This window comes from Urtica dioica, chromosome 6, assembly GCF_054948205.1.
Source record: "Urtica dioica subsp. dioica isolate 48M chromosome 6, U.dioica_male_clone48M_v1_H2, whole genome shotgun sequence".
Classification (NCBI taxonomy): Eukaryota; Viridiplantae; Streptophyta; class Magnoliopsida; order Rosales; family Urticaceae; genus Urtica; species Urtica dioica.
Window position 1 is genome coordinate 608,821 of NC_142761.1, and position 27,535 is coordinate 636,355.

General features: G+C 34.7%; 4 protein-coding genes, 1 long non-coding RNA gene and 2 other non-coding genes across 7 annotated transcripts; 4 read left to right on the plus strand and 3 right to left on the minus strand.

The window, feature by feature from the left end:
- The first annotated feature begins 363 nt into the window (after positions 1–363).
- Positions 364–1,018, plus strand: LOC149392658 (uncharacterized). The gene is made up of 2 exons (XR_016299838.1): positions 364–410; positions 562–1,018. It is a non-coding gene; the product is annotated as an uncharacterized LOC149392658 (long non-coding RNA).
- A 4,803-nt stretch (positions 1,019–5,821) lies between these two features.
- LOC149392659 (uncharacterized) lies at positions 5,822–12,563 on the plus strand. Its single transcript, XM_089617303.1, has 16 exons — positions 5,822–6,195; positions 6,709–6,903; positions 6,978–7,052; positions 7,137–7,304; positions 7,417–7,580; positions 8,041–8,259; positions 8,338–8,464; positions 8,576–8,764; positions 9,338–9,424; positions 9,547–9,701; positions 9,949–10,068; positions 10,969–11,194; positions 11,466–11,525; positions 11,609–11,782; positions 12,007–12,116; positions 12,200–12,563. The coding sequence occupies exons 1-16, from the start codon at positions 6,004–6,006 to the stop codon at positions 12,363–12,365; spliced, it is 2,427 nt and encodes an 808-aa protein (XP_089473429.1). The 5' UTR covers positions 5,822–6,003; the 3' UTR covers positions 12,366–12,563.
- A 477-nt stretch (positions 12,564–13,040) lies between these two features.
- On the minus strand, positions 13,041–13,129 carry LOC149392660 (small nucleolar RNA snoR118). The gene has a single exon (XR_016299995.1). It is a non-coding gene; the product is annotated as a small nucleolar RNA snoR118 (small nucleolar RNA).
- A 58-nt stretch (positions 13,130–13,187) lies between these two features.
- LOC149392661 (small nucleolar RNA R66) lies at positions 13,188–13,267 on the minus strand. The gene has a single exon (XR_016299983.1). It is a non-coding gene; the product is annotated as a small nucleolar RNA R66 (small nucleolar RNA).
- Positions 13,268–16,117: 2,850 nt separating this feature from the next.
- CP1 (Ca2+-binding protein 1) lies at positions 16,118–16,863 on the plus strand. The gene has a single exon (XM_089617456.1). The coding sequence runs from the start codon at positions 16,211–16,213 to the stop codon at positions 16,667–16,669; it is 459 nt and encodes a 152-aa protein (XP_089473582.1). The 5' UTR covers positions 16,118–16,210; the 3' UTR covers positions 16,670–16,863.
- A 2,024-nt stretch (positions 16,864–18,887) lies between these two features.
- On the plus strand, positions 18,888–20,327 carry LOC149392663 (uncharacterized). Its single transcript, XM_089617511.1, has 3 exons — positions 18,888–19,085; positions 19,408–19,526; positions 20,129–20,327. Exons 1-3 carry the CDS (start codon positions 18,949–18,951, stop codon positions 20,146–20,148), a joined length of 276 nt encoding a protein of 91 aa, XP_089473637.1. The 5' UTR covers positions 18,888–18,948; the 3' UTR covers positions 20,149–20,327.
- A 270-nt stretch (positions 20,328–20,597) lies between these two features.
- On the minus strand, positions 20,598–22,217 carry ECHIA (enoyl-CoA hydratase/isomerase A). Its single transcript, XM_089616453.1, has 3 exons — positions 21,736–22,217; positions 20,861–21,143; positions 20,598–20,777 (listed from the first exon to the last, which is right to left on the minus strand). The coding sequence occupies exons 1-3, from the start codon at positions 22,134–22,136 to the stop codon at positions 20,673–20,675; spliced, it is 789 nt and encodes a 262-aa protein (XP_089472579.1). The 5' UTR covers positions 22,137–22,217; the 3' UTR covers positions 20,598–20,672.
- Between the last annotated feature and the right edge of the window lie 5,318 nt (positions 22,218–27,535).

The following is a 27,535-nucleotide window of genomic DNA, read 5'->3' on the forward strand; positions in this document are numbered from 1 at the left end:
CTGATATCCGCATCCAAAGTTGAAATCATCTGGGTTAGTGGAAAATATATACAGATTAATTAGATCACATATTTTTTTAAAAAAATGCAATTTTTCTAAAAGTGGCAATAATCGAGAATAATCATGATGATTTAAGATATATTATTGGTGACTTTTTCTAGATTTTCTATTTGTCTTAAGTCTTAACCTCTTTTAGTAGTGCTCATTTAAAATATCTCACAATTAATTGTATCAAATATATTGTTCATATTTATCGCATGAATACAATATATTTTTTTTTAAAGATATGTACAAATTCTTTAGTGACATCACATCATATTTGTAGTTTGCCTATATATATTGGAAGCTTAAACTGGAATTTCTTCAAACCATCAAATGTTTCAAAAAGAACTGAAAACATATATACAGTGGTAACAAATAAGAAATCAATATTTACTTTCTTTCTTTTTTTTTGTTTAGGGAAAAATCAATATTTACTATCTGTACGTTGTGCAAACTGCAAAGTACCCTTATAATATCTGTATTAACACTAATCGATACTAATATTTGTTTTTATTCCAGGGTTCGAGTTGTTATAAAATCTGATCATGAAGACCTCGTTTGTAGTGATGATCTCGGTGACCTTGGTGATCCTTGCAATATATTCTGTGGAAGCCAAAGCAATAAGCGACGCTAATAATAATGAGCTGGGACGAAAACTATTGCTGGCCAATAATAACAACGCAGAAGATGAGAGCGACGTCAATGAAGGTTATGGAAATTCCGGCGGAACCAGCGACGCCGGCTCCGAGAGCCACCACATCTTCCCCGACGGCAAGCCAAAGCCTTCCAACGATGTTCGCAAGACAAGGCACTTCTTCTTTTAACCACTCAACAATATTATTATACATCGCAGGAGATATATAATATATGAATATACATACTATACAATTACTGTGTATATATGTATTGTATTGTATTGTGTGATCGTATATTGTTGAAGGTGGCTAGTGGACTCAATAGGTTGGTTGATACCAAATAGATCGACTTGTTATATATATATATATATATATATATATATATACATATATGTGTGTATGATTATTACATATCATATAATCTGGCTCGATCGGCTTTTTCAACTAGAATTTGTGTAATAGTCTTCTAATTATTTCTCCTGTGCGTGTGTATCGTTATACTGCTATATAAAAATCCATGCATCATATCTTTAGCATGGCTTTGTGTGCTTTATAATTTCGATATTTATAATTAAGCTTAGATACGCGAGCTAAGCACTATGATAGTACTGTCTTTGTGTATAATATGTATGTATATACATATATATATATATATATATATATATATATCATTAAGCGAGCTTAATTTGTACTGCCAAGCCGTTGCATGTGAACGTAAATAATCTTGTATATATATAAAACACTAAAGTAGTGTAAGAGAAAACAAGTGAAACTTCAAATTTTTTTTTCCGGTGTTTGCGTTCATTCTGATATTCAAGTATGTTGTATGTGCTCAATTTGAGGTTAGAATAGTTCCACTTCCATCTAATTGGAATCTCATAACTGTCACTGCTGTGCGTTTTCATATACGGTAATATTTAAAAAAAAAAACGATTACGAATATTGATTAATGTAATTAAGTGTAGAGATAATTAACGTATCTTTTTGTAAGTATCCTCATCAAAATTAACTGTGATAACTAAAAGTGTCAAAAGGGTCGGATGGTCAGGCCGACCTTTCAAGTCGAAAAAAAAGTCGGAGCTTAAGTCCGAATCAAATTTTTTTATTAGATGGTCGTGTCTAATGAATATGACTTTATAGGACCAATTTAGGACCAAGCTCTTGATCCTCAAGGTCGATGGCCGGTTAGTCCACAGACGGTCCGACCCGACCTAATTGACGAAACTAAAATAGACCCAAAGGACTCGACAACTACTAAACTAAGATTCGATCAATTACTATTTAGTGTTAAATTATATCTAAGAAAAAACACATATAAGCATATTAATGCCATTTTTTCCTCTATGCGGTCGTTTTCAAATTCCGTCGTATTACGTTTCATGTCGTTCTTGAGCATACGTTGTCGATTAAGTTGAGTTATGATTTATGTGTGTCGTATATATTTGTGTGTGTGTGTGTTTAAAATAGTCTTTTACTTTGGTTTTCGATTCTTGAACATTGTGCGATCTTTAATCTGTTTAATTGCACTGCAAGGTACTTCATTCTCAAAGGCTTGCATGTGTGAAACAGTGCAAAATCACAACAAAATGAAATAAAAACCATTTCATTATTCAATTTATCGAAACCGATGAACCGTTGATTGTGTTCCTTGACCGCTTTCGGTTCGAACTCATCTTTTGTAGATTATATTGGTCGGAATCGAATTTTCATTGTTTTTAAACCACTATTTTTTTTTTTAGACTATTTGGCCGTAGTTATAATGTATATTGTATATAGCTCAGACCCATTTGTATGCCAAAATTTCAGCAACAATAATTTGAAGAGGCTAAACTGCTACAAAAGTAGTAGTTTGATATATTATCATGATTTATTTATATCTACCTTTGTATTATATATAAGCAGGGATGAATATTTATAAAATTAATTTCCAAGCGTTTACATGGCAAATTAAACAAATAAAGCAAGTATCTACGTTGTTCAATATGGATACGCATAGAATAACAGTGTTCTTTTATTAAAAAAGAAAAGAAAAGACAGGTCAACTGGTTAACAATATGATATATATATATATATATATAATAATATATATATATAATATTATATATATATGATATATACTACGTTGTATACACGTCAATTCTTGTGAGAACCAAACATTCTTGACTTTATCCTCAGCCTATGTTCAAGAATATATTAAGAGAGAAAGAAGAGGGATTTTGTGCATAAGAGTCCTTGTTGTATGTTATTATTTCAGATTGCATTCATGAGCTTGTGAATAGATTCTTGTGTTTAAATATATCCTCTATGATTCAAGTTTAGTTTATGTTTCAAAGTGCTTGTGTATAAGTTGATTCTCACATAAGTTAAGCTTTGTTATCGTCATAAATAACCACTGATATTAAACATTGTTGTGTACTTGGATCGACCCTCTAATATATACCCTAAACGTGCCCTTAAAAAAAAACCATAGCTGATCAAATTGTGGTATTAATTTAAAAATATAAAATAAAAAGCGTTTGACTTATCATGCTAATTCTAGAAATACATTCTCATACATCAATGCAAACTTAAAGACGTCATATTAATAAAATATTAAACTTCCTAAAAATAATAATAATAATTACTAAAATCTTAACAATATCAGTTTAGACAATACTATTTTATTGGTGGCCGTTCTTATGTAAACATATAATTATTCAGTTTTCCATTTATTTTTCTATGCATGTTTATAATCTCTTTCTCTCTCTCTCTCTCTCTATATATATATATAATATTATCGTACATGATATATTAGCAGACATTCATCTCCATTATTCTGTATTATGATATTTTCGTTCAGTTTCCATTGTTCATTTCATTCATTCAAAAAACACGAATTAGACAATAATGGCGATCGATAACTTGTTCAAAAGAGCACATAAAAGCTTCAAGTTCCGAACTCGCTGTAATAACAACAACGATTCTTTTCTCTCTTTTTGTTTCTCTCAATCACCACTAATCGGTTACTGATTCTACATTTATTTATACTTTCGTTTTGAAACGACTTTGAAGCGTAATTATGTAATAATCTACTGTTTGTTTTTATTATTAATAATAATTTTTTTTTTTTCCTTTAATGTGTCAATTGTAGCTGCCAAGAAAATGAAGGTCATGCAATGTGGACCTCCGACCGATGTCAGACACGTGGCACACTTTGGTCACAGTGTCCCTGCTTGGGTACGTACGTACACACACTGTTATAATTTTTATTTTCTGATAAAATAGTTTTAAATATTTTGGTAATTTTTTTTTTTTTTTCAGATGAAGGTCGTACCGGATTTCACTTCGTCGCAGAAAATAGGAGATCGTGATCCAACACACAAAACTGCCTTACCTTCTCAAGGTTTAAATTAATTCATCTTATTTTGTTTCGAGTGTTTTAATTCAGAGAAATTTGATTAAATTACGATCACCAACCCCGTAAAAGTTTGATAAATTAGAACCAGTAACACAAGAACATGTTAATAGTTACACCGTGGAATTACAGCTTTTGTCAATGAATTTAGTTTTTTGGAAAGTATTTTAATCCAACGTCCTAAACCAAATTTAACGTGTTATCTAGATGTCATATCATACCTAATAAATTCGATTAAATGAAGGAAAAAGGAGTAGAAAAATAAAGTAGGTTAAAAAAATTGATTTATATCTTCTATATATTATAACAAAGTAATGACTCAAGATTGTATACATATATTATCTGTGGTGTGTGTTCCATTCCATATTCAACACATATTGTGTGGATTTATATGTATCCTATAGGCTATAATAGTTGTTTTTTTTGTTTATTAAAAAAATTGAAGATTTATTCACAGATAATTTGAAGAGATATATGGAAGGCAAAGACGTGGAGTTTCCTAATAAGAGACGAAAGTGGTGGAAGTGGACGAGGATGATCAGGATTAAACTCAAAGCTTGACAAACTCTGATGTGGCTTTGACTTCTTTTTTTTTTTTTTTTTAGGGAGCTTTGACTTTATTAAGGGAAATGAATATATATATATATATATATATATATATATATATATATATATATTCCTTATTGGTGTTTTTTCAAATATTTGATATTAAGATTCATATTCGTAGTGGGGCAAGTAATTATTGTTATTGTTATCATTTAGAGGTGAACGATTGTGAAAATACGATTTTCTTGGTTGGCCACAATGTGATATAAACGCACTTTTTTTTTTTAATATATATATATATATATATATATATATATATATATATATATATCATTAACGCACTTTGTTAATGAGCTATTATATATATAAATGAAGAAAGTAGTTCTAATTAGAAGGTGGATTGATGGTTCCAAACTTTGTTGATAAGAATATAAAACCGCTCGAGATATTTCATGTCAATGAATATGGGACGAAAAGATATCCCTCTCTATATATTGTCATAGTTACCAAAATATAGAAATGATCAAAGAAATAAATTCGGGATAATCGCTTATTGTCTGTGGACTATGTTTAATAAGAAAGATGCTAAATATGTTTTTTCGCACTTAGAATACTCGTACGGCCCTTTTTATGTTTTTCTTATAACATGTCCAAAAAGTGTTTAATCTAAATATTTTCAAAATTGTGTTTTTTTTCAAGTTAAATAAAGTCCAAAATAATAAATAATTTTTAAAAAATAAACTTATAAACATAAAACAATGATTCACAATCTTGAAAACATTACTTTTACAATAAAAATAAAATAAAAATGAGATACTATTGTAATAAGTTTCAAGAAATCCAAAACAAAAAGTGAAAATTGTTTTTTCTTAGTCTTTTTTTTTTTTGTAATTTATCGTAAAAAATAGCATATTTATACAGTTGTTTTTAAGTTATAAACAGACATTTTTTTCCCTTGATGTTTATCGTATTTTTTAAACATATTTGCGTAGTACTTTAGGCTCTAATAAAATTTATTACACTTAAAATACTTATTTTTGTAATTTCTCAAAAAAAGAAGTCAAATTCCCTATCTTTGCAGAGAGAGAGAGAGAGAGAGAGTCGTTATGGGCTTGAATTTAGCCCAATTGCTTTCTAGGAGCCCAGTTGAATTAAATTGGCCAGAACAGTCCATGACCGCAATTACACCATTGTTCCGGGGTAATTTAAAAAACTAGAAAATCTGTCTGATTCACAGTCCTCGACGAGTCTCCGAGCAAAGAAGAAGAAGCAAAGCTCGAGCGATTATTGCTATGGAATGACAACACCGATTCTTTCCATTTCCAAGTTAGAATTAACAACCTTGTGCTCCTCTTGAAGCTCTCGAACCAGTCCTATAACAGAGCTATGGCTCCGAAACCATCGGCGACGATCTACGGCGTCGTTTTGGCTGTGAGCCTTGTCGTTTTTGTAGCGGAGTCGGTTCAGGAGGCTTTCAAGCAAGCTCCGGGACACTCTCAGTGGCACCACAGCGCATTTCACGACGTCAGAGACTCCGTCCGATCCGATGTTCGTCAAATGTTGCATTCTCGAGCCGAGGTATATAGCTCTCTCTCTCTCTCTATATATATGTGTGTGTGTGTGTGTGTGAATGTATGTGTAGACTCTCGTGACTTGCTTCGAATTCTGTATTTCAATTGGAAACGGTGAGGATTTAAGGGTTTTGAGTTTGGATTACATATGATCGCTTCGTTGAGATTGAAATGAATACGAATTTTAGCGATGAATTAGGCCTAATTTAGGATTTTTGAAGTTTCGGACTTGCAATTTGGGAAAGTCAGTCAATAAAATTTTAAGATTGTGAAGCTCTCAACAGTGATGCTACATTTTATTAATCATTTTTTTTTTATGAAGTTGACATAGTTGAGGAAGGATCAATTGGTAGGTGCTATGTTATTTCAGTGTCTGTTTCTGATCATTTTTGGTTTTAACTGCGAGAACCATTCTGATGAAAACTATTTGAAAATGGTCGAGAAACTCTATGGCTTATCATAATTTTAAAACTAATTCAAAAGGTCCCTCGTTTCGCTAAGTTTCGACCGTCTATTTCAGGTTCCGTTTCAGGTCCCACTTGAAGTGAACGTGGTTCTAATTGGTTTCAACGGCGACGGAGGTTACAGATATAAAATGGACGCTCAGAAGCTGGAAGAGTTTCTGCGGGTCAGCTTCCCGAAACACAGGCCATCGTGTTTCGAAACCGGAGAGCTTCTCGACATCGAACACCACGTTGTCTTCAATGCCTTCCCTGTATGTTCGAACACTCGTGAATTCCTAATTCATATGCTATAGGAACTTGAACTTTTTTTTTTCTTTTTTTTCAGTCTGGGCAGCCTGAGCTAATAGCTTTAGAGAAGGAGTTGAAAGAGAAAATGGTTCCTTCTGGAACAGCGAGAGAGGTAATGATTGAATGTCTGAACTTGACGTGGTGTTGTCTTTAGTTGTTTTTGGATTTTTTATATATTATTTTTGTATGTTTTTAGTCTGGTTTTGGAAGAGAAGTACCTTTGTTTGAAATCGAGGCGACGACGGTGGAGCCGATATTTCAGAGATTATATTCCTACGTTTTCGACATTGACGGCTCGACCGGTTCCGCTAAAGAGACCGATGGACCTGGTGCGACTGCAATATTTATCGTCAATTTCGATAAGGTAGTTTCACAAGCTTCTTAGATCGATCATTAGTTCAGGTTTGTCTGGCTGTATTTTTTTCCACTGATCTTTCTATTCGTTTTTTTTTTTTTTTTTGCTTCTTCTTTATTAGGTAAGGATGGATCCAAGGAAAACTGACACCGATCTCGACAGTTTTATGTACGGTAAAATTTCGGAGCTCACTGAAGAAGATATGAAAGGACAAGAAGGTGGTTACTTGTATCGTTATCGGTATAACGGAGGCGGAGCAACTCAGTTGTGGCTAAGCTCTGGGAGGTACTGTTCATTCTTTCTGAATTTGTATTTCACTTTTGGTTTTGTGAGTCAAATTGTTAATATTTTCACCAACCAATTTATTAATACAAATTATGATAAACGGATTACAAAGATAGTCTCCAGACTTTCCAGAGTTGTTCCGCTTTGTCCTTAAAATTCTTATACAAGGCACGTGTCTTTCTCTCTTCCACCGTAATAGCTTTTAAACACTACACCCTAAACCCCAAGCCCCTTATGATCTATTAATTATTTTAAATCCTAAATTCCTTATAGAGCCTAAAGCAAGCCTAATATTTTTGCTGAATTCTTGTATGTTTCAAGTGCCGCTTTAGATAAAGCGGAACTATGTAGGAACAACAATGCGATAGAATGAGAGTCTCTGTATTTACTATTAACTATTTTCTCGATCCTATTGAAGTCGTGAATTCAATGGTCTTCACTAGCGTTTTATGTTCGTCAGATTTGTGGTAATTGACCTCTCGGCGGGTCCTTGTACGTATGGAAAGATTGAAACCGAAGAGGGCAGTGTTAGTCCAAGGACTTTGCCACGGTTGCAGAATTTGATGGTTTCAACGGGATTGGGCTTGATCGCTGATCACATTACTCACGATATCTTCATGGGCCAACTTGCCTCTTTGATATCCACTACAGTGGAACACGTGGTAGCTCCGGATGTTAGGTATGAGCTCTATCAACTCATGAATATTCGTTTTTAGTCATGGGCTCACTTGATTTAAGTCTTTGTTGCGGAACTCAGATTTGAAACCATCGACCTTGCAACGAGGCTGCTTGTACCGATAATCGTCCTGCAAAACCACAATAGATACAACATTTTGGAAAAGGGCCACGACTACAGTATAAATATCGATGAAATTGAAGCCGAGGTTAGTTGTTGCTCCAAGTAAAAAGTAAAAGTCCACAACTATTACGTTCAACAATGCTATGCCTGCAAAAGATTTCTTAGTGTGACAGCACTATTTATCTGAACTGTTCAGGTCAAGAAAATGGTTCACGATGGCGAAAATGTTGTGCTTATCGGGGGTACTCATTCATTGCATCATCATGAGAAGATTGCCATCGCTGTTTCAAAAGCTATGCGAGGCCATTCGCTCCAAGAGACTAAGAAGGATGGCAGATTCCATGTCCACACCAAGACATATTTGGATGGTGCTCTTCTTAAAGAGGTTTGTAGTTCCTTCTATTGTCTATGTGCTCATTCGGACAATCTCTACCTGTCTTGTTTGAATTGCAGAAAGAATAAATTATATTCCAATAGGTGTTTCTTTCACTTTAACTATACGCCTTCCATGATAACTTCAACTAGTTTAATCAAGGCTTTAATGCATTTAAACGAGTATCGAGGCAGTGGGTCTTTTATCACGAGGCGTAAGCCTCAAGTCAATGTATAAAAATGCATGTAAATATAATATACATATATAGCAAATTATAAAACAATTAAGGACTTGAATTCATATTATGGTTAAAAAAATGTATTAAGATGATAAAATCTCCAAAATCAAAATAATTAGTTCATATAAGATAACTTAAGTTTGTAAGACCGAAGCTGAGATCAGTTTTAAGACTTTCTGATCCCCTTTTAAGCAGTTTTCTAACGAATTAAAAAAAAATGCCCATTCAGCTTTCAAAAACAGACCCGCGTGAGGCTTAAGTGAACTTCAGAGACGTTTTCTCCGCGCCTCACATGCCTTTTAAAACTTGATATCAATCAATTATGATGTGACATTGCTAACGTGTAGGAAATGGAAAGATCTGCGGACGTGCTAGCGGCCGGTTTGCTTGAGATGGCTGACCCATCACTCTCAGATAAATTTTTTCTCCGTCAGGTTAGTTTTTTTTACAGAAATAATGGACCCCCTTGTTTCTTCAGTGATCTCTCCACCTATGAACATAATTATTGTTAACGCCTATCATACTTTAGTCCATTTTTCGTTCTCACGTTCTCCAGGATTGGATGGATGATTCTGATGGTAAGAGTGATAGTGTACTAAAACATAAGCCTCTTTGGGCTACTTATGATTCAAAACTTAGTAAGACGAAAAGTAAACCGCAGAAGAAGCAGGGAAGTCTGTATCGGACTTATGGGACCAGAGTAATTCCCGTGTGAGCATCGCATCGCCTTTGATCATTATTTTAAATTCCTTATTTACTTGCATTGCAAATATTTAAATTCCTTATTTACTTGCATTCCTTATTTACTTATGATTCAAAACCTCTGTGTATGAGATACTATGGAGTATTAGTCACGTTATAATTAATCAGGCCTAGCAATTTCAGAAAAATATTATTCAAAAGTTAATGTCTATGGTGGTTTAAACAATGACAGTCTCAATGAAATGTTTTCTAACAGGTTTGTGTTATCGTTGGCCGATGTGGACAAGAGCCTTATGATGGAAGGTGACAGTCTTGTATGGACCAGTAAAGACGTTGTCATTGTGCTCGAGCATCAAAACGAGAAAATACCTTTAAGGTGTGAGATTTCTGTTCTTTCTACTGATTTTAACTAATTACTCTTTACCCTTTGTCGTGAATGTTGGATTGCATGCTAAAAGGTCATCATTTATGTATAGTGTGATTTTGTATGCCAATCAATTTTCACGGCAGAGGCCAGATATAGGGTTCATGTTACCTTTTGTTAGTATTCAAAGATTTTTCATTCTCGGATCTTACCACGGATTTGCCTAGTTACTGCTTTTTTTAATGTTTGTGGCTGATTTGAATTGCGTTTTCGAACGTATTTCTCTTAAAAAGTCTGGTTCTATTTCCCACCACTATTCCGGTGCACCAGATTGTAATTTGGCGCTCTTCGCGCTTGCAATAAACCTTTCTTTTCAATATCGGTCTTTCTATGATAGTTTCTATAAATTACCTTTTACTTGAGATTTGCTGGTCTAGTGGTCGGGTCTTTGATTTATTTCCAAGAGGTTCTGGGTTTTAGCCTCTCTAGGACTAGAAGTACCCACCTAGCAATTGTTCTTGTTTCAAATTTCCCAGACCTTGCGGGGTCAGATGAGTAACCAGGGACTATATATATATGTATATATATATATACAAAAATTTAGCGATATAAGCCACATAAACATAAGCGTTTGCGTTTTAGCCAACGTTTTGTAAATTTTTCGTAGATAGCCAAAAACGATCGTAAATATTTCGTAAATAACCATATTTACTAGAAATTTACTCTGCGTTTTTTGTTATTTTTATAGCGTAAATAGATTTACGTGGCTATTTACAAAAAATTAACGAAACATTTGTTATTTCAAAATTTCTAACGTTTCATACGGCTAGATAGCCACTGGACCCATATATATATATGTATAAGTGTTATAAAGTCATGAACTGTTATTTGTGTTGTTTGGAACGAACGCAGATATGTGTCGGAGACGGAGAAACGTTACGCGAATCCATCAGAGGCACAACGCCACATATTGGCTGGATTGGCTTCGGCCGTGGGAGGACTAAGTGCACCGTTCGAAACGGCCTCTCACGTCCACGAACGGCCCGTCATTAACTGGCTTTGGGCCGCCGGTTGCCATCCATTCGGACCCTTCTCCAACACTTCACGACTCAGTCAAATGCTTCAAGACGTCGCATTGGTAAAACCCTCTCTCTCTCTCTCGCTCTCTCTCTTTCTCTCTAGAGAGAGAAACTAAACTATTTGTGATTGATTTCTTGGCTATCTTTCTCACTAACCCGAGGTCGCTTAAAACACCAAATATTACAATAAATATCAAGACACAACCTATTCATAAAAAAATAAAAAAAAAAAATAAAAAAAATCCTAATTAAATAACTATTCCTAATGTTACGTGGGTGACACGCACATAAATACCGACATTACTTTTGTTTCGTGGTGTTATTCATTAGAGGAACACGATATACGCTCGCGTCGACACTGCTCTTCGGAGAATACGCGAGACTTCGGAGGTAATGAGCTTTTTGCACCAACTGTGATTGAGTGTGTTAAGTTTTTGAGGGAAGTATAATAGTTTACCGTACAAATTATGTAGACGGTTCAAAGTTTTGCGTCGAAGTATCTGAGGACTCCGCTCGGTGAACCGGTGAAGGGAGCGAAGAACAAATCAAGCACCGAGCTGTGGTTGGAGAAGTTTTACAAAAAGACCACTAACATGCCTGAACCGTTCCCTCACGAATTAGTGGAACGCTTGGAGAAATATTTGGACGTAAGTGAAACCTCATTTCCATGTTTTATTCGTTGTCCTTTTAGCACAAATAATCATTTTAGTGCAAATATTTTTTGGAGCAATATGGTCGTCTGACTTGATGATTTTGTAGCATTTTAGTACATTTCCAAAAAAAAAATTCCTCAACAACTTCTAGCATATTAATTAATTAGTTAATGGACTGTTTTGTGTTGCTCATATAAATCAAACTCGGAAAAAAACAGAAATTGGAAGAGCAGCTAGTAGATTTGTCTTCGCTGCTGTACGATCACCGCTTAGAACAAGCTCATTTGAACAGTTCGGACATTCTTCAAAGCACTTTGTTCACGCAGCAGTGAGTCTTATGTTATTCATTTTACATTTATTTAGTTTAATTTTGCGTGAAATTAAACGACGGCCTCGATGATGACGATGCAGGTACGTGGATCACGTGTTGCTCACGGAGACGGAGAACATGAAATGCTGCGAAATCAAGTACAAATACCCGGTTCAGTCCTCTCAGAACTACATCTACGCCGGAATTCTGGTCGCCGGATTCTTGATTTACTTTCTTGTCATTTACTTTGCGTCTCCGGTGCGTTAAAGACTATTAAAAGAAAGATAAGTTGAATTCAAATCACAAACTCTCTCCATCATAGAATTATTACTCAGAAAGGAATTTTGGCGGTTCTTTTTTGTTGTTGAAGTTTTAGCTTCATTTGCCATATCATGTACAAGTACAATAGAAGAGGAAGGTGTTTAATAATTATCATTTCATCAAAAGCCTTATTCCACTGATAAATTGAGTAATTTCAAATTAAGCCCTCTCTACTCTATCTGAGAACATTTGCAGTTTTGGTTTAATAATATCATTTGCTTGCCTATCTAGTGATATTGAGATCACCGGAGCACTTCTTAATAAGTTAATCAGATTTAAGGGTAAATTTACGCCAAAGTAATCTTGCTTATTTGCCAAGCAACCAAAAAACTTGGATTAAATTATGATTTCTGGTTGTTTTCGGCTTCATTTGCATGCCATTTCATCAAATAGAGCCTTAATCCATTATCCATTTCATCTGCGGGCTTCAATTATGTTATTCATGTGAAACTCCCTTTCAATAAACTTTCTTTGTTTAATTAATTATAAACTAATCATGAACCCATAACCTCATTTCACCTTTTCACGTTCTATGTTATCTTCCTCTTCCATATAAAAGCTCAAATGGTGGTTTGAAATTCCAAAAATAGTGAGAAAAGAAAAAAGAAAAAGAATAAAAGCGAATCAGACAAAGCTTTCTAGGCTTGCAATGTGCATCAAAAAGCGCAGTTACATAACTGCTCAGAGCCCAGTGCATGTTCATCATCTTCATCAAACATTCTTTATTATTGTAATTATTATTATTAAAAAAAAAAAATAAAAAATTGGACCCTCAGCTATGATGCTTATGGTTGTCATCAAATCAAGAGATAAATCAGGTCTCAAAGATATATCATACCATCATCGGATCAAAATAAACAAAAACATGAACACAAGAAAAAAAAAATCATTTTGAAAATGAATTTTTATATGTAGCAGCATGATAATTCACTGCGCTTGGAAAAAAAAATCTGAAGCGAAGCGACTCAACATCACTGCCAATAAACTTTATGCCTCTTGAAACTTAAATCTAGATAAGACCATCCTAAAAACCCATGGAAATCGATCATAGGACTCCTCACAAGAAGCAATTTTTACAATCGAAAATACCTAATAACTTGAAAGCCATGATTCAGATAACAAGAAGAACGAGTGACTATAAACAACAGGTTTATGGAGAGAGCGATAGAGGATAGATATGAGTAGCCGATTATTTGGGTGGTGATTATATACTGTGAAGCCGAAATTAGGGTTTTAGTTCGGAGAAGAACATGGAAATAATGGAAAGACGAAAATGACCTTCCCTTCTTTTGAGTGCAAAACTGTAAATTAAACAGGCCTGTTATCCATATGGTTCTAAAATAGCCCATATAGTCCCAAAAAACATAAGCCCAATGGGTAATGAGTTTGGGCTTGTCAGACAATCAAGTGGACACTACTTGAACATCCTTATTATAAAAAACATTGTTTCAATATATATGTTGATAGTCGATATATATAGTCGATATATATAGCATCAGTATAATAGGTAGTCGGTATTGTAAATGTTATAGTATTGATAGAGATACACCAATCGATAATCAATAAATCAGTAAACTCAAAGCTTCGATATAAGTATCGATATCGATATTTGAAATATTGATTTGGAGAGTGCCTCATTTTTTATTTATTCTACAAACATCTTATTTTATTATGAAAGTAGCACTCTTATAGTTTTATCTTGATTTTTTTTACGGATTTGTTCTACTTATATTTTTATATTTTGTAATTTCATTAAATATATATCAGTATTTTATTGTTTCATTCAAAATGTAGGCAAAAATATTTGAAAAATAAAAGCAAATTAGAATTTTTCCATGAAAAAATAGAGAAAAATAACTTTATCTTTTATATACTACAAATATCTATTTTTATATATTTTATATTCTAGTTATTTGATATTTTATTATTTAAAATAAATGCAAAATCAACTGAAATATAAAATCACAAAGGTTCGAGCTAGAAGCGCAAGAGCAAGAAGTTAATAAAGACACATAGACATTAACAATGAATTGATGGAGAATAACATGAGATCGCAAAAAAGCAAAGTAATAATAGTAAAAAAAAAAAAAAAAAAAGAATAGGAAAAGAATGACCTCCTAATAATACAAATAGTTGTTCGGAGTCAACATGTTTGAAATATGAAACTCATAAACCATCGTTCGTAGATTAACCACGAAAATAACTGAAAATCGTAGGTTTCATTAACCCACATAGTACAAAAATCGCGACGATAAAAAATGACATGTTAATACAGACTACATATAATTATTTACACTTATCATCATTTTGTCAACACCGCTATAATCAAATGGTACATTTTAGAGACATCTCAAAAATCTTCACTTTGTCAAACACTTGTAATCTGAAAAAAGAAATAAATTTTCCCCAAAAAAAAAAAAAAAAAGTTCTTGCAAAATTGTATGTCATCAATGCACTAATTTTTTTTTTTTTAAATTAAACATTAAGTTTAAATAACTAATATGTGTCAACGTGCCGAAGCGTCAACGCTACTCACAACTGTGAGTCCCATTTGACATGTAGATCTATATCATTTTTGTTGAGTTTAAGATATGTCATTTCTTCTAAATCTATATCACCCAATAGTTTGGGTTGATTAGATTATTATTCTAGAAACTTCCAAAAAGTATAGACTCGTTGTTTTCCATGCCAACGTGAATGGTTGTCCTCTCTTTTGTCGTACGCCATAATTTATCAAGCGGTTTGATTCTTCTGCACCAAATTAGGACCGATAATTGATATAAAAACTATGGTTGGTCAGTGATCTGCCACGTCATCGCTGCCACGATTGGTTAGCTGAGCAAAGCTAGAACACGAGGCTGATCCTCCAATCCACGACCTCACAATAATATTAATACTACAAGTGTAATTTTTTTTTTTTTTATATAATAAAATTTCACGTGTGAGTTGTGTTGTGACTAAAGATCTAAAACCTTATTTTTGGAAATAAAATATAATATTAATTTTGGGAAGCTACGAGGCAAAAACGTAGTTTACTACTATGAACACAAAAAACAAGTCACTTGAAAAAAAAAAAACAGAATCATGTAATGTAGACCGTTCATTAAAGACTGATTACGTCATCAAGTACGTCATTAGCCTCCGTGTTTTCCAAGCCAAATTGACTTTGGCAATACTGAAATTTCGTATTTTTTGTTTCACAATATTACTAAAATAAAGGAAACGGCGCAACTATTATATATTGAATAAGCCTATTCTAATTATTTTAATTTAAAAGAAAACTATGTAAATATTATAGTACACCAATCAAAATCAAACTATACAATGCTTTTATAGAAAAATATTAATATTTTGCGATTTGCACCAAAAGAAACTAGAATAAAACTACACCAAATAACATTTAATTATGATTACAATAAAATATCATTTTTCCGTTATGTAGCGTAAGAAGACTTATACACAGAAATTAACTAATACCATTTAATGACAGCTAGACTTTGCGTCTTATTATTTTCTTAAAAATAAAAAAAAATTCTGAAAAAAATGTGATTTTAATTTTATACACTGTGTAGCGTGTGCGAGAAGAGAAAACTTATATATAAAGTATTTATAAATATTTTAAAGTTTTAAATAAATAAATAAAAAAAAGCAAAACCCAAAGACCTGACAGACTCTATAAATAACCCTGCAAAACCTTACACAACAAACAGTGTCTCAAAGAAAAAGAAAAAAAAAAAAAAAAGAGATTCCTCTTCATTTTATTTACTCTCATTTTCGTTTCTGCTCAAACCATGTGTCCTTCGGGGAGAAGTGTCGCCGCGGCGACTGAATCGCACGCGCCGTCGTGCTTTCGATCAGCGTTCGAGGTAATCGACGCCGACCGCGACGGAAAAATCGGTCCCGACGATCTCCGAAGCTTCTACGGCGGCGCCGCCGACGAGACCGCCATCAAGACGATGATCAGCGCCGCCGATTCGAACCGAAACGGCTTCGTCGAGTTCGACGAGTTTCAGATCGCCGCTCTCCACGGCGGCGACGACGACGACGTAGTCATGAAGGAAGTCTTCAAGGCCATCGACCGCGACGGCGACGGAAGGCTCGGCCGCGAAGATCTGAGGGATTACATGAGCCTCGCCGGATTCTCTCTCTCCGACGATGACGTGGACGCCATGATCGCGCTGGCAAACGACGACGACGGCGGCGACGGCGTGACGTATCAGGGCTTGCTGAAGATCTTGGCCGTCGCTTGATCCGATTGTTGACTTTCTTTGACTTTTGATTCTTGGGAAGAGAATCATAGTCTGTGCTTTCTTTTCTTTCCTCTAGCCTAGGGAAGTTCGTTGAGACTTGAGAGAGTTAAAAAAACGCGCGGAGTTTTACGCGGTTTTTGAGAATATTATTGTATTACATTTTTTTGATCCTAATGAAAATCAGGGTTCAATCCTTCATGCTCATGGTATATAATTAAATTAAAATGTTAAAAGGAAAATAATTTACAAGAAAAGAGCAAGGAAAAAATAAGTTTGGGGTAATGATATAGATTATTGAGTGGTTTGTATTGTTTCAAACGATGGTTCGAGGGTCTCTACTTCAATCAGGCTCTCAAATTTATCCTTTTAACTTTTTTAGATATCACATATTAGGGTTCATCTTCTAATAAATATATCAATTAATTGTATTAAAAAAATCTAAATAAAATATTTATATCTTTATGTATCAAAATTTTTTAAAAAATGGTCAATTTTAACAACTTATATAAAGAATATGTCTAATGAATAATTTAACAAAAAAAATTAGGATCTAAATAGTGCACCCTCAAACATGACGTGCATTATTGAAATCCTCAATTTGAAGATTTAGCGTTTCTCATTGGAGTTCCAAAATCAAATGCTTTTGTTCTTTTATTTTTATTTTTATATGCCTTGTACTGTAGTATATCAGTGTATTCAAGAACCAGCTAATTAAAAAAAATCGCTTTTCGAAACTACCAAAATAATGAAGTAGGTCGCCGAATTTTTGCCGAAGAAAGAGGGAGAGAAGAGAAAGCAAGAGAGATAAAGTATGTGGAAGAACATCGCCTCTCTCTTATTTTCCCTTTATTTTCTTATCTTCTGGAGCAATTTGAAATCAAACTTTAGAGTTTTCATTTTTATTGATTTGTTATCCGAATTGAAGCTTGTTTGTTGATTCGTACACTCGAGCTTTGGTGTGCGTGGACTATTGATATTTGGGTGTAAGACATTTTCCCCCTCTTTTCTATTTTTTGCTTACTTTTCCCTCGAGTTATAAAAAAACCACACAAATAATCGTGGACACATATGAATCATTAAATAAAGATATATTTTATTATTGTAATTTGAAAATTAACATATATTGCTTCCATGTCTTTTAGAATACATAATTTTCTTGAATTTTTAAAGTAGTCTGGTCAATCGGACCATTGTGCAATGTTTAAAGATGAAATGTCTTTATTTTTTTCCAAAATTTTAAAAATCCTTTAACCTATATCACCGTGCCAATTCGCCAGAGTCTTTGCTTTGTGAATTTTCAAGGTAAACAAATGTAAAATTTTATAAAAAAAATAGGCAAAAAATGGAAAAAATAAAATAAAATAAGAGGGCTAAAGCCCTCCTTAGACTGGGAGTATCTTTGTCCTTGCGCATATAAGTGTTGTGGTAAAAACTTATTTTGTATCTATTTGTTCTGTTATATTCGATTGTTCTTGAGCTCGGTTAAGTCGAGTTTGTCGATAATTTTCAAGTTCGTTACCATCAAGATAGAGTTGTCCTAATTTTAATCGAAAGAACTAGTTTGTAAAATTTTGAGACTTCGCCGTATAATTTATGGGAATAGTCTCTCATAGTAGTTTTTCGTAATTAAAAAAAAAATAGTTGTTGAACCTTTTAGTTTCATAAATAATTGTTTTAATTTTTGAAGTGTACATTTTGCCCTTAATAACTATCAACCATATTTCAATAATGGTTGACCAGATTTCAATAACTTTCAATAACAGTTAACCATATTTAAATAATTGTTATTGTTAACCAATATACCAATATTTTGAACCAGATTTCAATAACTGTTAAGTAGATTTCAAAAATCGTTAATCAGATTTCAAAAAATGTTGACCAAAATTCAATTACTATTAACCAGAGTTCAATAATTGTTAACTAGATTTCAATAACTGTTGAACAGATTTGAACAAAACTGATTTTTGTCCGTAGAAGAGAAAACCGGTTCGTGTCGATTTGTTTTTTGAAAACATGAGTGAGATATGAAAAATGACACACGTTTTAGATTAGTTATGTAATTTTCCCGTATAATTTTGTCTTTTTTCCTTCATTATATATGGACTTGAATTGGCCCGGCTAATCGTGGGCCTAAAGGTCCAAAACTATGATGATCCCAAATGAACTAGCCCAGCCCAATTCTATCAAATCGACGTCGTTTGGTAGAGCTAAACCCTCACCGAATCAGAGATCCAAATGTTTCCCAAAACCCACACGAAGCCGAAGCAAACGACTCTCCAATGGCGTCCTCCAGAATCGCGTCTAGGTTATCGTCTCGGTTAAAGTCATTCGCTTCCGATTCCACCAAGAAATCGATTCTCTCCGAGCTCGCCTCTCCAACTTCGACCTCTCGATCCAGTACAAGAAGAACTTCAAGGTTTGATTTTTTTTTTTCCCTTCTTCTTTCAGATTCAGTAATAATCTAATTCTGCTGTTTGGTCCCGAGGAATTGAAGTTCAACGCTTTCAAAGATCTTATCTTAATGTATGTTCGTTTTGCTACTCGAGTCTCGAAGTGTGTGTATTCGATTCCATAATCCATACCAATAGTGGAAAAATCTGATTTTTAGTTGACCTTTTAGTTGGACTGTGTATTAAGGTTTAGAAAATTATAAGCTTTCATTTAGTTATGGTGATCTTTGTTTATGAGTAGTTAAAAGTTCTCATTTTTGGCATTTTGCATTTGTGAATTATGTTCAGATTACCATTGCAATTGGCCGGATTGGAATCGATGTTGCCATTACACAGCGCTGTAGCTTCGGCGAGATTGATATCGAGTTTGTCCATTGAATCACAGCAATGGGGTTTGGTTCCACAAGGTTAGTTTTTTTTTTTCTCTCTGCTTTGTCAATGGTTTTCAATTTCATCTGTAGAGATATTGTTCTTTGTGTTCCTTGATTCACACTTCTGTCCTGATAATGTAATTAGCTTGGTACTAAATAGTTTCGAATTCGATTTGATGCAATGCTGATATTTTAGACCGTAATCGATTCTCATTAGTAGTTATCACCACGTTTTGGGGTGCTTTTTAGCAAAACGTTGAGCGATTATCTTCGAACAAACTAGGATGTGATATTCGTAATCAATTTAATTTTGTAAGGGGTTCTGGAATTAGTAGAGACACAAAAATTGGGACAGAGTTTTCTAAGTTTTGAGGGAATTCGTGCAAAAATTCTTTAGCTAATTAAGAACGGGAAAATTGGTTGAGTGCCATATAAAGTGAAAAAAAAAAAAATCTGATGAAGGTCTACGATCATAGATAAACGATCATCTTATGCTCAGCTGTGTGAATAATATGGACATCACTATCATCGGGTTTTGTAAAGAATAAAATCGCGTCTATCCATCAGATTATTGTGGTTTTGTACATATTAAAAAAAAAAAAATTCTGATGCCTTTCGTTCCTCTTTTTTTGCCTCAGGAATTTCGATGCCTTTATGAGAGTCTACTAAAAGCCAAGTTTCATGACTTTGTTGGTTTTAACATTTGACATCTTTTTTTTATCTTCTTCCAGAAATGCCTTGAACAGGCTTCGGAATTAAACGCTTTATTGTCATTTACTACCGGCTTAATCGCCGATTTACCTTTCCGCAGATGCCCAACAAAGCTTTGGTTGATTACTTTTCGTCTTTCTATTTACATATAATTATATATTCATTGATAGTAGGTTCCCAAACGGTTTCAAATTCATCTTCACTTTTGTAATTGCATGTGTGAAAATAGACACAAGTAAGACCGTCTTCAACATAAATCTCTACGTAAAAAATAATAGTAAATTACTCAAACCAAGTCACATTGTGGTAACTTGTATCATAAGAAAGCGAACGGGAAAGGAATGCGCATTTTTTTTTACTTGTTTGAACCGTCAAATCTCCCACAAGAACACATGAGAAAGAAAACAGCTTTAAAACATATTTATTTGCTTTAAAAGTACAACAACATGCATGGAATATATTAATATTATTCTACAGCTTGGAAGACGGCTTTTTCGAGCCCCGACCCGCTATGAATTCCTGCATCTTCTTAAACTGCTCTTTCGACATCCCGTTATAGTACTCGTGAGCTCTCTCCTGATACCAAAATCCGAGCGATATTCAATACTAAAAAAAAAAAAACATACGATAAAGACTTGAAACACGAAATTGATAGCGACCTTTTCGAGCGCAAGAGCGTGAGCGAGGTCGAGCCTGAGACCGTCGTTAATGACAGCCTTGTATCTCAACACCAAGTCATGACTGTTTCTGATTATGGCCTCTGCAACTTCTCGGGCTTTATTCAAAAGCTGGTCTGCCTCGACGACATGGTTCACGAACCCTAATTTCTCCCCCAATTCTGCACTCAGAGGCGTCGCTGTCAACGACACTTCGCGAGCTTTGTTGGCTCCGATTGTACGCGACAGCTTCTGAGACAGACCCCACGACGGAAATATCCCAAATCTGCAACAAATTGCGACACAAATAGTAAGTAAAAAGCTCGAATTTTTTTCACTACCGAGCACTCTCAGTATATTTGACTCTTTATTCGTGAAGTTAAAATTCCTTTTATAATCGTCCCTAGAACAAGCTTCAAAAGTTAAATGTACTCGGTTTCGGAAAAAAATTCAAATCCGTTTGACCGATACCCCACAGTACACCTATTCATATCCAATAGATACTATTCTGAGAGATCATTTTTTATAATTCAAAGTTGCAATCTTGTTCTTACATTTCTAAATGAGTCGCTTAATTTTTCAGCTATCAGATATGATCGAATCCTTATAATATCTCTCCATTTTTTACACTATCACTTCAAGGAAAATTCAAACACTTGCATTAACTTGAACCAAGATTCAGACTTAAATCAACTAGGGACTTTAACAATCCAAAAATCAAAACCTTATCCACTGAACATTCATTCCCTTTCCGTACAGTTCATTTATTTCAATTCCAAAATCATTGTATACTTTGTAGCTTTCAATTCCAATCAGAGTCACACAACTTGCAAAAGCTTTGAATTCACTTTCAAATCCAAAAAGAAAAGAAATCTGACCTGGCGTGAGTGTCGACGAACTTGGCTCCTTTGGCCGCGACGACGATGTCACAGGCGAGAGCGATCTCGAACCCCGCCGTGACGGCGAAGCCTCCGATCGCTCCGACGATCGGTTTCCGACACCGCTCCATCTGCGCCACCGGATCGGCCTCGAGATCCTTCACGTCTCCCTTGAAAACGTCCTCCGCCGCCGTGAGGTCAACGCCGGAGCAGAAGGCGCGGCCGGAGCCGGAGAGAATCACCACGCGGACCGAATCGTCGCGGTCCAGAGCCTTGAAGGCCTGAGCGAGGTCTTTCATCATCGCTCTGGTCAGCGAGTTGAGCGACTTAGGGCGGTTGATTGTGACGAAGGCGATCCCGTTGGGATCGATCTTCACGAGGATCAGATTTTGGTCCGCCATTGTTAGGGTTTCGAAGCTCGGTGATTGATTGATTAATCTCTGGAGGGTTTTGAATTTGATCCTTCGTCGAATTGCGTACAGACCTTATCCGTTGACCTTTTTTGGACCGATTCCCGGTAAAATTACACGCGGTGACGTATTCTTGAGAGATGTCGTTTGGAAGTATGTGTTGTCGTTGGTGACATGCTGTTAAAAGATGTCGTTTGGAAATATTTGTTTTGTTGAGAAAATGACATTATATGCCCCTACTTTGAGAATGAAGGGCTTTAATGTCTTTTTCATATTTTCATTTTAAAAATGTCTCACTCTTACATAAAATTTTACGTTAAAAAAGATATTGATTTGAAAACAATTTGATATGGAGTATAAATATCTATCGCTCAAATAAATAGAACAATATAGTCTATTTTCCGCCTTCGTTGGTGACATATTATTGAGTGATGTCGCTTGAAATATTTGTTGTCGTTAGTGACGTATTATTGAGAGATGTCATTTGGAAATGTTTATTGTCGTTTATTACGTATTATTGAGAGATGCAACTATTTGTTGTCGTTTACGTATTACTGTGAGGTAAATGGACTGAATTACCTCATTTTTTTTAGCGGTAAGCATATGTGCTCAATTCCACTTTTGTTTTCAAATTAACGCCCTTTTATTGTAAAATATTATGCAAATATAAGACATTTTTAAGTGAAAAATACGAAAGAGGTATAAAAAGCTATCAATATCAAAAAGGGCAACTAATGCCATTTTTTCAGAGATGTCTTTGGAAATATTTGTTGTCGTTGGTGATGTATTATAGAGAGATGTCGTTTGGAAATATTTGTTGTTTATCGTGGAATATGTAATGTCGTCTATTATTTCATTCATTAGAAAAAAAAAAAATGCCACCAACGTCGACCCTTCTAAAGAGTATGTAAAAATTAAAAGAATAAAGAAAATAGTCGAATGGGTTATGTGTGCAGTTAAAAAAATTATATTCCAAAACTAATATTTCAGTACCTTAATTTACACTTTCTTTATTTTTATTTCTTTGAAAAATTGATTTCTTTGACTTTAAGTTCCTTTATCTTAGCAATTTGTTATCTTTTGATACTATAACTCGTGTTCTTCTTCTTTACATATTCTTCATCATAACATCCTATTAAAAAATAACTTTAATTCGTATCACATTATATAAGTAATTATAACAACTAGTATAATTGTTAATTAGTTAAATGCTTGAATTCGTATAATTTCTTACAATGGTTTATAGTGATTGAATTTAATGAGTCGTTCATTAACGAATCCACAATAATTGCAAATATATATATGGGTATTTTGGATATTTATGGGTATTTTTGCAAATAATTACAAAAATACCCATAAATAAGTTCAAATTTTTTTGGATATTTATGGTTATTTTTGCAAATATACGCTTATAAATAAGCGTAAATAAAATGTAATTAGTTATTTACCTAAGATTTACGAAACGTTTGCTATTTTACAAAAGCAAATATTTAAGTTGACTATAGCTATCGTTAGACACTAGCTGAAATTTATTAATTACTCCTCAACTGGACTATTTTTCTTTTATTTTTATTTTTTATGATGATTTCCCTTGAGTTGATTTTGAGTTTTATATTTTCGGCAATGGATATAAGACGCAAGACGCTTTGGCAGCTTTGGAGTTGATGACTCAAAGAGATCTAAGACCAAACGTCGTCACATACAATTCTTTGCTATGTGGGTTGAGTCGTTCGAATGATTTGGAAGGAGCCGAGAGGTTGTTTGACAAGATGGTTTCTCGAGAGATCAACCCCGACGACGTGACTCTAAACATTCTTATCGATGGATTCGCTAGAAATGGGAAGATGGAAAGGGCTCGACAATGGTTTGAAGTAATGGTTCAACGTGGTTCCGAGCCGAATCTGATAACTTACACCGCATTAATAAAGGTATATTGCCTTAAAGGCGAGACGGAGAGAGCAAATGAGATGTTTGAAGAAATGGTATCGAAGAAGATTCTTCCGAATATATTTTCGTACAACACTCTGGTCGAAGGCTGCGTAAAGGTGGGACAAATGGAAATTGATTTTTGGCACGATTAACGATTCTGAACGATCCACTCACGTGTTGACACGTGGCAACGAACTGCCACGTGTCAACACGTGAGTGGATCGTTCAGAATCGTTAACCGTGCCAAATAGCTTTACTCGGGACAAATAGATGTTGCTCTCAAGCTTCTCAAGGATATGATCTGCGATGGCGTGTCACCTGATTATGTAACAAGAAACGTCTTGAAAAAGATTCACGAAACTAGGCTGAAAAGAACTTGTAAAATAACAACCCTGCACTAGGCATGATCTTAAAATTTTACTTTGCTAGGACATGCTAAGGATTAGAATTGTATCTGTTTAATTTTACTGTTTCTACTTATCAAGACATTATATTGGAAAACAGTTTAATGGGCACAAAAAATCACAATAACTTGGTGGATAATAGTGCTGTAGCTATATCGGCAAACATAATTTAGTCGTGAATTTTGTTAACTCTTATGCTGTCACCGAGATTTATTTTACTGTCACCGAGCAGTGTTGGCTCTTTAAATTATTCTATTTGGTCCGAGGAGACCCGAAAATTTTATGCAAATGGAAATTATGTCAAAACTCAATTGAGACCAAAGTTTAGGAATGTTCATCATACCAAATTATGTCTTGGACTTTTCATGTGCAAAGACAAGGAATATCCACAACTCCAGGTGTATGATATGATCTATTTTAATTGCATTTTGTCTTCATAGTGCACGCTTAAACGTGTTAAGCTACACCCAACAAATTATGTAGCCTCTAAAAAAATGCGTCTTGATCTTAAGATACGATGCGATTAAATAAACTAAATTAAATAATTTAATCTTTAAAATACAATGATGAAGAAAGTTCAAGAATTCCTATAAATGAACTCATCGATATATTAAATGGGTTCAAAAGCAAAACCCATTTAATAATAATAAAAATAAGACAACCCGATAGAAGCCCTCCTCACATTCACAATGCACTGGACAATAATATTATATATTTTGTCTTCATATTGCACGCTTAAACGTATTAATCTACACCCAACAAATTCTGTAGCGTCTAAAAAATGCGTCTTGATTTCAAAATACGATGCGATTAAATAAACTAAATTAAATAATTTAATCTTTAAAAATACAATGATGAAACAAGTTAAAAAATGCCACTCATCGATATATCAAGTGATTGTATACCATTAATTACATTTAACAATATCAAACCTCTCCTACTCTCGATATTGTCACAAAATTCCGATTTGGTCACGATCTACACGCTTATGCTTATATCGTCTGGTGAGTACAAAATTGCAGGCCATTTTACATAAAATTAGACATCAAATCTCTATCCTGGGCAACAATCCATAAATTATTGTCAATTCTGACGTGGATCACTGTGATTTCATCAATGGATGTATTAAAAGTTAGAACCACGATAGTCAAAAGTTTAAGGCCACAAACATATAAGTCGTACTCAGTTTTGAATCAAAACCATTCTCATCCTCTCGATGACTCCAGATCCACCAACTAAAATACTCATTAATTGAGCTCAAAATACTCATTAAGGCGAGTGCTACTCTCTGGCGGCGGAGGTGTACTTCACCTCCCGCCGCTTTGGCCGGAAACGCATGAAGTGCATGAGAAGAGAGTGACAGATATTTGGTGAGGTTTGAGTGCGGTTTGACACTTTTTAAATTCTAATTAACAAGTCAAAAGGTTCCTAACCCCCACTTTCACAAATGTCTAAAGTACCCACAAGTAAAAAATGGTTATATAAGCACCCTCAAGTTATTACATGAAGACTTGCCACTCTCTTCGAACATCTCGTAATGGCTGTGTTACAGAGTTTCTCGAAAAAAATCGCCATGGCTATTCTTCTGGCGACAATGTACACCCTTATGCTGATATCGTCGTCGGGTTAGTATACACGTTTACTATTTCCATATTGCTTAATTATGCTTATGCTCATTCATTTGTTTCATTGAGAGCAGCGGCAGTGGTTTTGATAGAGTTGGAGAATGCATTGTCTAAGCCGATATACGTCAGCGTGATCGCCGATACAGCCTCGTTATCCTCTCCTCCTCAAGGAGAGACGATATTCCTCACTATCGCGCCTTCCGAAATTCACCGCATTACTCTGCCGCCGACGTGGTCAGGCCACGTGGATGCATGTGATCAATCTGGTGATCAATGCGCGAACCCATCGCCGCCGATTCATTTCACAGCGGCTCCCCAGCCCGACGGCTACGAAGTCTACTACGTCGCCGCGGGGCCCATCAGGACAACGTGGCAAACTGCGGTGGTCATCCCTACAGGAGTAATTAGTCCATCAGTCCTGTCTCTCTGCTTCGCACCGGTCTACCATATTCGATTCAGGTTAGGACTTTATAACCGTGGGTGAGCCATGAGTCTTGACCAGTGAGGACTAATTTGCAACAAAAATTACGTGACCGATGAAATGCTTTGATCCCTGGACATGAAACCATAACAAAAATTACAGCAGTCTAATTGAATGATTATTGTGTCTTTGATTCTTGCAGTGAAAATGAAAAGCAGTCTAACAGAGGCGGAATGACAAGAAGGTCGAAACTGTTGTGGCGCGTTGGCGGCGGCGGCGGGGTGGCGACGGCTGTGGTGTTACTGTTTCTGTTTTACAAATTTGGTGCCCTTAATTGTGTCGTTAAAATAGTGTGTTGCAACGATTGTTGCAAATTACGTCGGCGCGTGTGAAGATTATTACTTATCTAAGGGTGTTTTATTATTTTATTGAGAGTTTGGTGTTGTCTTTGATTTGATGCTAGCAATTCTATTTTCGTTTTATTCCTTTTTGTTTTTCAGCTATTTAAATCAAGTTTGCTGCGTTTTACTGTTTAATTGTCTTTTTGTAATTTCGTTTCAGTGAATGATGAAATAGAGATTTCTGTTTGCCTCCCTCACAATCTCGACACATCAACCATTAATATTATTAACTAGTTTTTGTATTATTATTTACGACTTCATTTTCATTTAACATCATGCATTATTACGAGTTAACGACCCACTACTCTCTCCCTCTCTAGTCTCTACCCCACCAAATCTCTGTCTCTCTCTACTTTTACATGGACACTTATTTATTTATTCATATATGTGATGTGACGTTAGCTAAAGTGCTTCCCGGAAATGGTTGAGGACGAGGTTGATTACAAAAAATCATATAATATAAAATATACTAAAATGAGGTAAAAAAAAAAAAAAAACTCCGCATGAACTTCAGGCGCGTTTCCGGCCAAAGCGGCGGGAGGTGAAGTGCACCTCCACCACCAGAGGGTAGCACTCGCCTTTATGAGTATTTTGAGCTCAATTTACGAAT

Coding starts and splice junctions, on each gene's coding strand:
- LOC149392659 (XM_089617303.1), top strand. CDS start 6,004: ATGGCTCCGAAACCATCGGCGACGATCTACGGCGTCGTTTTGGCTGTG. Junction 7,053..7,136: donor CTTCTGGAACAGCGAGAGAG/GTAATGATTGAA, acceptor GTATGTTTTTAG/TCTGGTTTTGGAAGAGAAGT. Junction 9,425..9,546: donor ATAAATTTTTTCTCCGTCAG/GTTAGTTTTTTT, acceptor CACGTTCTCCAG/GATTGGATGGATGATTCTGA.
- CP1 (XM_089617456.1), top strand. CDS start 16,211: ATGTGTCCTTCGGGGAGAAGTGTCGCCGCGGCGACTGAATCGCACGCG.
- LOC149392663 (XM_089617511.1), top strand. CDS start 18,949: ATGGCGTCCTCCAGAATCGCGTCTAGGTTATCGTCTCGGTTAAAGTCA. Junction 19,086..19,407: donor AGTACAAGAAGAACTTCAAG/GTTTGATTTTTT, acceptor AATTATGTTCAG/ATTACCATTGCAATTGGCCG. Junction 19,527..20,128: donor ATGGGGTTTGGTTCCACAAG/GTTAGTTTTTTT, acceptor TTTTTGCCTCAG/GAATTTCGATGCCTTTATGA.
- ECHIA (XM_089616453.1), bottom strand. CDS start 22,136: ATGGCGGACCAAAATCTGATCCTCGTGAAGATCGATCCCAACGGGATC. Junction 21,144..21,735: donor TTCGTCGACACTCACGCCAG/GTCAGATTTCTT, acceptor AATTTGTTGCAG/ATTTGGGATATTTCCGTCGT. Junction 20,778..20,860: donor ACGCTCTTGCGCTCGAAAAG/GTCGCTATCAAT, acceptor TTTTGGTATCAG/GAGAGAGCTCACGAGTACTA.